Source organism: Puma concolor, chromosome E2 (assembly GCF_028749965.1).
Source record: "Puma concolor isolate L17-30 chromosome E2, mPumCon1.1.hap2, whole genome shotgun sequence".
Taxonomy (NCBI): Eukaryota; Metazoa; Chordata; class Mammalia; order Carnivora; family Felidae; genus Puma; species Puma concolor.
The window spans coordinates 10,496,854-10,509,817 of NC_141681.1; the positions used below are offsets into that span (position 1 = coordinate 10,496,854).

At 42.9% G+C, this 12,964-nt stretch overlaps 1 protein-coding gene across 1 annotated transcript; it reads right to left on the reverse strand.

Annotated features, from left to right (window-relative positions):
• Positions 1-3,889: 3,889 nt before the first annotated feature.
• CLEC3A (C-type lectin domain family 3 member A) lies at positions 3,890-12,728 on the reverse strand. Its single transcript, XM_025920820.2, has 3 exons — positions 12,499-12,728; positions 8,188-8,271; positions 3,890-5,501 (listed from the first exon to the last, which is right to left on the reverse strand). The coding sequence occupies exons 1-3, from the start codon at positions 12,611-12,613 to the stop codon at positions 5,110-5,112; spliced, it is 591 nt and encodes a 196-aa protein (XP_025776605.1). The 5' UTR covers positions 12,614-12,728; the 3' UTR covers positions 3,890-5,109.
• Positions 12,729-12,964: the final 236 nt, after the last annotated feature.

Genomic DNA, 12,964 nt, shown 5'->3' on the forward strand with positions numbered 1-12,964 from the left:
GCAGGCTCCAGGCTCTGAGCTGTCAGTACAGAGCCTGACATGGGGCTCAAACTCATGAACCCTGAGATCATGACCTGAGCTAAAGTCGGACGCTTAACTGACTGAGCCACCCAGGCGCCCCTCTTCAACTTCTTTCTATGGTGAGTTGTTTTGGTTTTATAATGCAGCAAAACTATAAAGATGCCATATCTAGAGTATTTGCTTGCTTATAAATTGTATTTGCAAATCTGAGCTCACAGTGCTGTGAATGATCTATCATTCCTACTGATAGATAAGGTTTATGGACCCAAAGTTTATTCTTGGAATCCCATATGCCTATGTGTAGAGTCTGGGTCTTGGGACTCCAAGTTGCATGACCTTACCTGACCTTGACCTGGACTGCCATGTTCCAGACTCTGAATTAGGAGACAGGAAAGTGAATTCTATTCCCTACCCTGCCCCTGGCTTACTGGGTGATTTGGGGTAACTCACTTCTCTCAGGGTCTCTCTGGGACTTTTGCCCTGCTGCTGATCTAAGGTGGCTTTCTTTTCCATTCCCTCTTTCAGTGGAGAGAGGGCTGTCTGAGAAAGGGGTGGCCGTCATGTCTAATACTGCCCCCTCTGGTCACTCCATCTTCCATCTGCCTGTTTCATTTCCTTCTGTTGCTATTTTCATTATGTCATTTAGTGATGCCATTTTGTCATGTAGATCTTTCCACATTTTGTGATGTCCTTTTCAGAAAAGGCCTTGTTTATTTTTTGTGTATTTTGCCTATCTAGAGGGAAGCTCTGTGAGATCATAGCCTAACCTGGGCGATAAGCCAACATAGACTAGTTCAAATGGAAAAGATAACTCATCTTGTCTTGTGTGGCTTGAAGGGATTGGAGTAGCTCATAGGATTTACAGAAACGGAAACTGGGACCTAAGAGATGATGAACTCAGCATGATATGAACACACATACACATGCTTATTTCTCCCCCCACCCCAACCCCACCTCATCATTTCCTATCATCACCATCTTTGTTTTCCTTCATTCTGCATATTGCATCCATCTGGAAGGGAAGAATTCTGCCAGAGGCCCTAAATTCACTGTTCCAATGTAGCATCTCCGGCAGAAAGAGTTTCGTTGTTCGGTGTCAGAGGGCAACCATTGGAAAAGATTCTACCGGGCTTTTCTTGGGTTGTGTACAACTCTTGGAACCAGTCACACTAGGAGTAGAATTGTCATCTGTGCTTGCTCATGTGTGTGTGTGTGTGTGTGTGTTTTTTATCATTAGTGTATATTCAATTTGGTGTTTCTCCACAAAAAGTTATTTATTTTTAAGTGTTTATTTTATTTATTTTACGGGTGGGCAGAGAGAGAGGGAGAGAGAATCCCAAGCAGGCTCCATGCTGCCAGTGCAGAGTTCAATGTGGAGCTCGATCTCACGAACCATGAGATCAGGACCCAGGCCGAAACAAGAGTTGGCCACTCGACCGACTGAGCCACCCAGGTGCCCCTAAAAAAACTTATTTAAATCATTGACCATTTTGTGGTGTTCTATTTAAACTACATATTAATAAGCTGTAAATCCACATAGCTTCCATATGTGAACAGAAGTACTAGTATTTTCTTCTGAGATTCCAATGGATAGTCTTGCTCTCCTCCTGTGTGCTACGTTTTTATATCCTTGAGTGTAGGTACCATAACTTCCTTTCTGTTCCTCCAATATTGCCTAGCAAATACCTAGTCAGTAGGTACCCTCTGAATTTCTGACATCAGATTAAATTCTCTGCTTAACTAGCTGAATTTGTGGCTTCTTCATTCATTGTATGTGCTTTATTTGAGGATATGATTAGTTTTCACTACCCTCAGAGCAGGAAAGACTATAACTTTATTTTTAGTTTAAGAAATGCTATTCAGCAATGCTAGGGAAGAGAAAGAAATCATTAAGCATTGCAATAAGTTCTCCTTCACACCATGAATTTGAGCCTCTCTTATTGATGTTTCCTTTAATTAATTGATTTTTACCTTGTACCTCATTTAATGATATGGATGGCATCTGTGGTAAGTAGAAAAATTGCTCTCAGTATTGTTCTTCGCTCAGATGAACTGTAGATCTTACCCTTGACATTTGAGCTAAAGTGAAACAAACTTTCAGGAATCCATCAGAGATTCTCTGGGCAAGTAACTAAAGCTTCAGGCCCTTGCAGTCAGACTGCGGTGCGTGATCTAGTGGGCGTGGTTTCACTTCGCGGTAGAAGTGCTGAAGTTGGGACCTTAGCCCCGACCCTTGGGATCTGCAATTTAACAGATTTCCCAGGTGGTTTGGAAGCACAACAAAGTTCGAGAAGCACCGCTCTAGAGATGAGAATCAGCTTCCTGGGAAAACTTGTAGGGCCTTGACTGTTGGGCTTTGAATATAATTGATATCTTCAGGAAGCCTAAGTGTTAACCCAAAGGATGACAATGTTAATGAATGTTGATGGCCTCCTACCATGAACTTGTGAGAGACATTACTAATTTCTCAGGCTGCCCTTTCCACCAGACTTTAGGATGCTTGTCCACATTCTCTACCTAGTCTCGTAGCTTTCATGGAGACTGAAAAGTTGGCCTAAGAGTTAAGACCTATTTATGAATCTTGCCTGAGGACCAATTGTTGTTTCCTAAATAGTGCCCCACAAGCCAAACAGACCAAAGGGAAACCTAGGTTAGGGAATCTTGTGGGTGTGGCTTTGGGATAATTTGTTGGGGAGGTAATGAAATCAAGATCATGAGTTTGGCCTTGGGCAAGCCAGATAATTTCTTCATCCACTCCTTTCTGTCTTGTTCTGTCTCCTGTCCATCTGCTTGCTCTTCCTCATGCTGAACGCATTTTGATTTCCCATCACTAACCTTCATCTATTCTTTTGAATTAAGTGTCTTCTCTTGCTCTTTCTGGTTGGGGTACTTGGGAGAAGGATCATCTTAGTATCTATAAGTCTCTTCTCCTGGGAACCCAAACTCTGACACTGATTTAGATGATCGCTGGTTGTCTTTATTCACCCTTTTGAAACAATCTCAGACTTATCAAGGTCATCTGTTTCGGGGCACCTGGGTTGCTCAGTCTGTTGAGCGTCCTACTTGAGCTCAGGTCATGATTTCACAGTCTGTGGGTTCGAGCCCCGCATCAGGCTCTGTGCTGACAACTCAAAGCCTGGAGCCTGCTTCCAATCCTGTGTCTCCCTCTCTCTCTGCCCCTCCCCCAGTCTCATGTTGTCTCACTCTGTCTCTCAAAAATAAATAAATATTAAAAAAAAAAATTTTTTTAAAAAGGTCATCTGTTTGACTAAAACAGTAGCCCAAAAAAGAAATCGATTAGAGTCCACTTCCTTGCCCACTTGAACAGGCTTGATATTATTTCAGTTCCCCCATAGTTACCAAGGATGTAGGATCTGAGTCAACGTTTTAGATTCTGCTCATAACTCCACTACTTCCTGGCACGTGATGTGGGGCATGTCACCACATCTCTCTTTTTTCACTTTGTTCTTCTGCGGAATGAAACAATTCTGGAGCCTAACTCCCAGGGTTGTTCTGGAGGTTAATGATAATCATGTAAAATTTGGTACAGTACCTGGGATATGATCAGAATGGAATACCATTAATGTCTACTAATTTCATTATTGTCATAATCTTTAAGGAGATTCTGGTTGTGTTGGAAAGAGTTGGTCAGGGTCAACCAAAACCAGTTGTAGGTACAATTTTCTCTTCAATGTTCCCCTCCTTCCTCCAGACTTTAAGTCTTTATTGTCATATAAAGTTATTCTCCTAAGACATCAAATCACCAGTTCAATCAGATACGGGGTATTCCCTCCCCCCAAACTGTGCCAAGTTTGATATAAACCAACATAGTTTGAATAACTATAATCAACATCCAAATACATTCACATCAATCAGAACTCAGGCTTTATTATTATGCAGTAAAAGAAACTAAAACTTAATTCCAAGCACATGTAATTGATGTTTGCAGAGAAGGATATTGCTCATAAGACATACCCAATATTTAAGGGAAAAAATGACACTTACTTGAAGAACATAATATACTTAGAATTGTTGGATTCTAAGAAGCCCATTTCCCAGAAGCCTAAGCTTTGTAATTTCTTATTAGGCAATGAGGTTATTTTACACAATCTGGTTAAACTAGTTAATGGAAATAGCATTTGACAGAATAAAATATTGCATAGATGTATCACTCCAAAATAGTACTATTGAAATCCAATGTTCAACCTCCAAAGATAGATTTCCCCTAATAAACTTAAATATATGCTTGTTGAAATATATGTAAGTATATAAAGTATATAAAAAAAGGAAGCTGACATATTTAATATCAGCTCTCCATTTCATCCAGGAGGATAATGATACGAAAACAAGGGAAAAGTAGACATATTTTCTTTTTCCTATTTTACTTCCCCATTCAGTCTGCCTTTGGGTTACTCATTCAAGTCAGAAATCGTAAGTAATGCTGGGGCTAGAAGTTGACCAAATATGCTCCTTTTCAGATCATGACTGAGCATTTTCAGATTCAGCATGTATATATGGTGGAGGAAGAGGGTCTTGAAGAAAAGGAAGTTAAATCAGAACACTTCTGAGAAATCTGTATTCTGAAGTGGCAGACACAGTACAAGTCCCACCAGGGGATGCAGCCACTCAGAAAGGTTAACGGGCCAGCAAGGGGCTGTGACTGGGATGGAACAGATGGGGCACCAGGCGGAGAGGTTTCTAGATTATACCGCACCCTGAATCTCTGATTTAGAGAATTCTCATCAATAAAATGTCTGCTAAACTTCCAAGAGAAAATCTTCTAGCCTAAGCTTGTTTTTTCTGGATTTTGTATTTTTAACACAGACCTGGTTTCTGGATAAGGGAGAGGGCCTAGGAAATTGGGGAGGATTTGAGAGCCCATTTTGCAGAAGCCACATTAACAGTGTGCACGTAGGTGGATCATTATTTTCTGATCTGTAGCCCACAGAGGGCAACATCACAATGAAACGTGATAGCGAAATTGGATATCTCTTGTATTCCTACGGGCACAGATGCCCATGTGACAATTCTGACTTCCTCTTGTGAACCATCAGCCTATAAATCGTGACCGAGCTTGCAAAGGGTGTATCAAGGGATGATAAACTCGCATATGTACCTCTTGGTGCTACGACAGACCTCGTCACTCCATTTGCCCTCAGCTGACTGGGAGAACAGAGCACAGTTTTCGCGCTTACCGCCATTAGGCTGTGCACGGTCCCAGTTGAGGAAGGAGATGGTGACTCCGTTGACATCAACAAACTTGCCCTCGGTGACCATGTCATTGATGCCCAGCCAAAAGTCATTGACACCTGGCAGGCTTCTTTTACCATAGTCTCGGAGGGCGTTGATCTCGTCAGAGTTTCTGGGGACCACCAGGGTTCCTCCCTTGGAGATACAGTCTTCGTTAGCTTCATGGAAGTGCTTCAGGCCTTCCGAAGCAAGGTAGCATTTCTTGTGAAACTTTGTGCCTCGGAGACAGACTGTAAAGATGTGAAATTGGATATATTAAGAGGCTTTTTGAATGTTAGACATCTAGGGCTAGACTTGGAAAACGGCCATTAATATTTGTGGAATGAATGATATGTGATGATAATGCTGAGTTAATATTTATCGGAGATTTTGTATGTGTCAGACCCTATGCCAAGCACTTTATAATAATGAACTTGTGTCATAATCACAGCAGTCCCATGAAATGAGATTGTATTGCTCTTGTCTTTACTATTGAGGCTTATAGAAGTTGTTATTGTAACAACTTAGTATGTAAAAATGTAATTTACGTAGTATAGATGATCACAATTACATAAACCCACCTCTGTCCCACCCCACCCTCAAAACATGGTTTTTAGTCTCATGCTGCTTTGATATATACCTACTTGCTAGTTTGTATAGCTCCATTGTGTGCTGAATTTCCTTGGAACTTTTGGGACTGGGTGGTATTTCATAATGATTTAAAAAACAAAACAGACAAAAGTCTGAGCTGACATATGGAGAGACAGTGATTTTGTTACATAGATAACTCAGCCCTGGTAATATTGTTTAGGTTATCCAGGATAAACCAAACATAAAGATAGTTTTAGGGTAAAGCATTAGAGGGTTGCCTGGGTGGCTCAGTCGGTTAAGCGTCCGACTTCGGCTCAGATCATGATCCCACGGTTCGTGGGTTTGAACTCCGCGTTGGGCTCTGTGCTGACAGCTCAGAGCCTGGAGCCCGTTTCAGATTCTGTGTCTCCCTTCTCTCTGCCCCTCCCCTGCCCACACTCTGTCTCTCAAAAATAAGTAAATGTGAAAAACAACATTAAAAAAAAAGCATTCGAGGGGCGCCTGGGTGGCGCAGTCGGTTAAGCGTCCGACTTCAGCCAGGTCACGATCTCACGGTCCGTGAGTTCGAGCCCCGCGTCAGGCTCTGGGCTGATGGCTCGGAGCCTGGAGCCTGTTTCCGATTCTGTGTCTCCCTCTCTCTCTGCCCCTCCCCCGTTCATGCTCTGTCTCTCTCTGTCCCAAAAATACATAAACGTTGAAAAAAAAAAAAAAGCATTCAAGAACCTCGCTCTGACAGTTACTAGGTGTGTAACTGTTGGAGAAAATACTTAATTTATCTGTGCCTCAGTTTCCTCATGTATAAAATGACGATAATCATAATGGCACCTATCTCATAAATTGTTGGAGGATTAATGTGTTAATGTTTATGAAGTATTTACCGTGCCCAATTGTGGGTAAAGCATTAATAAAACCCTTTTGCTTCCTGCATGGGCATTTGACATTCCTTTAACTTTCGAATTCTGTTCCTGGAAGCCCGATAAAGGGAATATGTCAGTAGTAGTATCAAGTAACATCGCTTATGGTAAAAAATAACCTTGAACTGGTAACATTTAGCTGGCCTGGGAGTTATAAATCCTTGATAGGAAGCCATAACTTTAGTTTTCCCTGAAAGTGCTAACTCTTGTAACCGGACAGGTCTCTTGCAGAACCCTTGAAATTCTGCTTCTGGAGTTGTTATGTGAGGTATTGGATCGCGGGGGTATGAGTCTTGTGAGCAAGGGCTATTCTTTTTTTTTTTTTTTTTTTTAGACTTTTTTTTTTTCAACGTTTATTTATTTTTGGGACAGAGAGAGACAGAGCATGAACGGGGGAGGGGCAGAGAGAGAGGGAGACACAGAATCGGAAGCAGGCTCCAGGCTCTGAGCCATCAGCCCAGAGCCTGACGCAGGGCTCGAACTCCTGGACCGCGAGATCGTGACCTGGCTGAAGTCGGACGCTTAACCGCCTGCGCCACCTGGGCTCCCCAAGCAAGGGCTATTCTTGAACCCACGCAGTGTGGCTCCCTTTTCCTTACGCCTGGGAGCCAAGAAGGGTAGCTCTGGGACAACAGCTTGGACAGCTGCATCCACTGCTTGGGAGCCCTAGCCCCTTGCAAAGAAGAGTGTTAAATGCTGCCCTCTTTTGGCAGAGCTGTGGTTCTAACCAATGTCCTTCCATTTGCATCTGATGCACAGTGTGGACCGAGTGAGTCCTGTGATGCTGTGTTTAGTTGAACCTCAGCAGATCTCCCAATGGGCACGTAATAACCATCTGATGAATGCTAATTATTTTCGCCCATTAATACTTGCTTCAATTCTGTTTCATTGCCTATCAGAGAAGAATTATGAACACACTTTTAAAATCCATTATTGACACGCCTGTTTTTATTTCTATACCAGCCATATATAGGAGAAGGGAGTGGAAAACCAAGCTGATTTCCCAAAAACAGTTGTCTCACCTGCGTTTGAATCCTCTCTCCTGGACACACCTCTGGCTTGTCAATGTCTCTTTCAAAACGATGTCACCTAGGGGTGCCTGGGTGGCTCAGTAGGTGAAGCGTCTGACTCTTGATTTCAGCTCACAGTTTGTGAGATCCAGCCCAATGTCGGGCTCTGCACTGACAGCACTGAGCCTGCTTGGGATTCTCTCTCTCTTTCTCCTTCTGCCCCTCCCCTGCTCATATTCTGTCTCACTCTCTCTGTCTCCCTCTCTCTCTCTCTCAAAGTAAGTAAACATTACATACAAATAAAAAGGTGTCACCTAGGACTTGACGTGTACTCTAGGTGTGGCTTGAATTGCTGGCAAATCACAATTTCTTTTCCTGTCTCTTTTGAGACAAAGCATCGATGGGGATGGGTCGGGTCTTACCTGTCTGTAAGGCTTGCATTTCCTTCAGGGCATTGACTTCTCTCCAGAGCTTTTCAACTTGAGTCTTCAGGTCTCCATCCTTTTCTGGGGGATATTTTCGAGGGGGTGGGGTGGGGTAGGAGGAATGAAAAGTATGTGATTAGAGTAAGATAAAAGTAAAACAAAATAAAACTTTGGGATCCAGAATGTAAGGTGGGGGTGGTCTTGATGAAACTGACCCCAGTGTACATGAAAAGTAACGCATGAAAGGAAGTCGGCCAGGAAGATGCATAGAGCTTGGTTGTGCTAATAAAACCAGAAGGTCCTTCTGTGAGACAGGGCTGCTATGCCTCGCCAGCCCCATCCTGTGGGACTCGCCCTCCATCAGGCATCCAACCTGTTGACTTTCAGAGCATCTTAGAGCAACGTATGTCATCTCCGGACGCTTTCCTTTGGGTTCCTCCCGCCTGGAATACACTTGCCCCAACTCTTGTCCATTTCCTTATTGAGCTGAAATATCTTTTCTAGACGCCTCTTCTCGTTATTTGCTCTGTATTAGCATCTATCAGGCTAATCTGTTTCTTTGAACCTTTCACTTTTCTTGAGAGCACTTTAATCCATAATTATTTTTTACTTGCACTTGCATATGTCTTCCTGTCCATGGTGCTCCTGATGCTTAATAGAATGAATAAACAAGATCCTAGGACTGATAGGGACTGCCTTAGATATTGACAGTTTGAGCTCTTCAAAGGCAGGAATTATAATAAATTGTAAGAAATAATAAAAAAAAAAAAAAACAATATTGAGAGCCAGCATATACTGTGCACCAGGAGCTTAATTCTTTCAATGTTCCCATGAAACGGACACCATCACTATCCTCCGCTCACAGAAGAAATAGAGGCACAGAAAGCCGAATTAATCTGCCATACATCCGCCAGCCGCTACGGTGCAGCTGGGATTTGAATCTCTCTCCCTCCAAGTATGTTCTCTTCACATCACTCTGATGTGCTCTTGCACAGTAATTGCCTGGGCCCTGGCACATGGCCTTAGAGGAGATGCTTGAAGCTTGGTATGAACTGTCCCCAGCTGCCTCCTTATGTAGATGCCATATGGGGAATCTGTGCTCCGTCCTGGATTTTTCAGGATGGTCCCAAATCTACGCACGCTGATTCATCCTGCTCTTAAACTTGCAATCTGCCAGCCAGGTGGTCCCACAATTGGGTTAGGAAAATGCTTTCTGGGGTACCCGGGAGTGGACCCCACCTCCTTTTCACTTGATAGTGCACATCAGTCCTCAAAGCATCCAGTAGCTCAGCTCAGAAATACAGTAACCCATGAATTTGCTCAAGGAGACCATTCAATCCAGAGTAAATATAAGGGTGCATTCAGAAGGCAAGCCCATCGACTGTTTGTTGGAGGCCAGGTTTGCAAAGACCGCGGGAGACTTGCTTCCAAGTTTGAAGTTGTCAACCATACAAATGTCACCTCCCTTCCCTCTCAGCTTCCTGCTCCATTCTGTATAAATAAGTGCCCTCCACAGGGAAGCTGTAAACTGTAATTAACATGAAGACACATGAATAATATTATACTCCTGAGAGTCCATTATGGCAATCATTATCCAGGTCGCTTGGCTTTGCCTTCTGTCCTTTGTGACAAACGTGGATGTGTTTTGTATACACTGAATGCAGGGAACAATTATTTCACTGTAAAAATTACATTTTATTCATTTCTATGACACATAATTTATTAAGACCTATGGCTTAAATACCACGGAACTTTTGTTTTTGGAGTTAAATCACTCAATAACCCTTTTGAGTTAAAAAAGAAAAAAAAGAAAAAAGCTTCCTTTCATTTTCTTGATGTTTTTCTCCAAAAGTAGTTTCAGTACAGAAATGCAAAAATAATTCCTGGGAAGCAACCAGGAAACACACCTAGGAGTTCTACCCCAATCTCATTAACAACCAAAAAAGGAATCTTTGTCAACCTTATTAACCATCAAAGAAATGCAAATTAAGAGACGTGTTTTGTTTTGGGGTTAGGTTAGCAGAGCTTCAGCCAATGATGCGATGTTAAGCTGTCCAGGTGTGTGGGGGGGTCACTCTCATACTCTGAAGACCGAGGCGGCCTGGGTTGATGCCATTATTTTGGGAGACGATTGGAGAGTGTGCTAAACCTGTGTTTCCTAGAGGTGTATTCCTAACGTCCTACCTTAGCATGGGGTCCATATATGTGTTCAAAGCCATTCACCTAGGCATTGGATCAAAAAAGATGGAAACCAGACAGAAGTTCACCAAGAGAGAACAGAGTACATGAATCACGATCCAGCCTTGCAATGGAAGATTATGCGGCTGTAAAAGGGACGGGCGTATGCCTTATGTGGATAGCCAGGATCCAATAGATGAAAGAAATTAATAGCCAATGCTTATTTGTTTAAAAATATCAAGTTTTCATTGTGCATTAGAAAAACTCTGGTAATGTTATTTCCCGACCGGTAACAGTGGGTAATTCTGTGGAGAGGGTTGGGAGAGAAAAAAATGGCTTTCCCTTTTGCATTTCTAAAGTTTGGTATCATTCCCAGGTACTTAAAATGTTTTAAAATTGTACGTGTTGGTGGAAAGAGAAGTGTTCGGTAAGTTCACGCTTATTGCTTCACTTAACTGCTGACCTAACAGCAAAAATTCCTTGGGGAGGCTGATGTTTACGAGGTGTCCGCAGTCAGTTAAAAGGCACACAGAAAGAAGCTTGAGTGAGCTCTTGCGAGTGGGTGGGGGTGGGTTGGGGGAGCTCGGCGCCACCTGAGCTGAATGGCTTTAGAAATGCCCCCACAGCACGCGCGCACACACACACACACACACACACACACACACACAGGTCCCCATCCCCCACCCCTCCCCCCATGGTCACCCCTTTGCCATTGCCTCCCGGCGGTGAAGAGACTCTAGCAATGAAAATGCCCCATCACACAGTGTCTTTTCTCTCCCTGTTCTCATCTTCACCAAATGCTTTATCATAAGTGAGAAGTATTTTAACCTTCCATCCAATAGAGGGAACAGGAAACTGGAGTATTTTATAAGGAAAAGAGATTCCCCCTGAAGAAACCTTGCATCAGACCTAAATCTTAGAAATAAATACCCCCTGAAAAGGGCACTTTGTAATATATTCAGAGCAGGACACAAGACAAGCCTCCTTTTTACCCAACCCCCCGGCCATGCTGTGTGTCAAATCCAGGCTTGAACTCCATGGGTACGCTTGGTATGTTTTGTTACTAAGGCAGTGAACTTGAGAAGGAAATAGTGTCATTATATTCACCCTGAAATATCCTGAGAGGAAAATGAAAATAACTCAGGGGATCACTCTGCTTCTCTCTTGATACTTTTTTCCTCTTGCTATGGTTCAGCATATTGCAAATAAATTACTGTTGTCTTTGTTCTTTGCAGGATTTTTTTTTTAATTTTGAGAGAAAGAGAGAGAGAGCAAGGGTGGGGCAGAGAGAGAGGGGTACAGAGGATCCAAAACGGGCTCTTTGCTGACGGCAGACAGCCCGATGCAGGGTTCGAACTCACAAACTGTGAGATCGTGACCTGAACCAAAGTTGGACGCTTTACCAACCGAGCCACCCAGGTGCCCCTGTTTTTTTCTTTCTTACCTCTTCACTCAATTCGAGCCACCCAGATTTGGGGATTGCTAGGAGATTCAGTTTTGCATTACAGTGTTTTCAAACATGATGTGACTTCACGTGAAGAAATATTTTTAAATTTAAAAAGAGGTTCAATTTCTCTCTGATGTGAAAAAGCTTAAATGTGTTGCATAGACTGTCCTTATGTTGTCAGGGGTACGAAGACATACGTACGTGATAACCAGTGATGAAACGGAAGCCATATCACAATAACTCTATCCTTACCTATACATTCAATAAGAGTATAGCTCTCTTACAAATACATTTGAACAGTTATACAATATCTAAGAATGAGACAGTATACTCTATTAATCAGTCTATTCTACTCGATCCCTCATTCATAATACCAGATATCCACATATCTATGTTGACTCTCTCTAAAGAACATTCTGTGTGGCTGAGCTCGCTTGACAAAGGATGTACAATACAGAAACTTTTTCTGTTAAAAACAAAAGGCCTACTGCTGATTCCTTGGAGTATCAAACTGTCCCAGAGAATTAAAAGGTCGCTCTGTTTTCTGAAATGCCATATCCACATGATGGCATGGCACGATCACCGGAGACAGTTTTCCCGGCAGAGCTGGGAAATGAACACTGCCCAGTCCCTCCCCACACTGAGCAATCCTAGAATTTTGCTGGAGTGAAAAGCCCCATTACCTTTCACTCGGCGTTTGCTGTGCTTCCTGGCTTTGAATTTGGATGTGTGGCTGGTGGTCTGGTCCAGGAGTAAGGTGATAACCAGGATGTAAATTACAAGCCCGTTCTTTGCCATGGCTCTTGGGTAAGTCTGATGACCACTCTGCCAGTTCCTCTGGAGTAGCTAAGAGGCGAGTGGACTGGGCAGCCTCATCTTGCTCTGGAGGGCGTGGGCCAGCTTTATAAAAGTGCGTGTGAAGGTTGGCTGGCGTCCTGCTGACGAAATGTTTCAATTCCTCGGCTGGCCACAGCATAAGGTGGCCCCTTGTTCTTGCGTCTCGGGTTAGACTTTTTTTTTTTTTTAAATATTCCGGTTACATTTTCTACTTGACTTGCCTTTTCAGAGTGTATGAGAGTTAACTAAGAGCTTAAGGGTTTTACCTGCTTTCTTCTTTTCTTTTTTTTAAAGTCCAGGAAGTTTGGAGTC

Excerpts from the sequence above, each read along its gene's own strand:
- CLEC3A (XM_025920820.2), bottom strand. The coding sequence starts at position 12,613 with ATGGCAAAGAACGGGCTTGTAATTTACATCCTGGTTATCACCTTACTC. Across the intron at positions 8,272-12,498 it reads CAGCAAACGCCGAGTGAAAG|AAAAGGATGGAGACCTGAAG; the intron begins GTAATGGGGCTT and ends AATATCCCCCAG. Across the intron at positions 5,502-8,187 it reads AATGCAAGCCTTACAGACAG|TCTGTCTCCGAGGCACAAAG; the intron begins GTAAGACCCGAC and ends ACATCTTTACAG.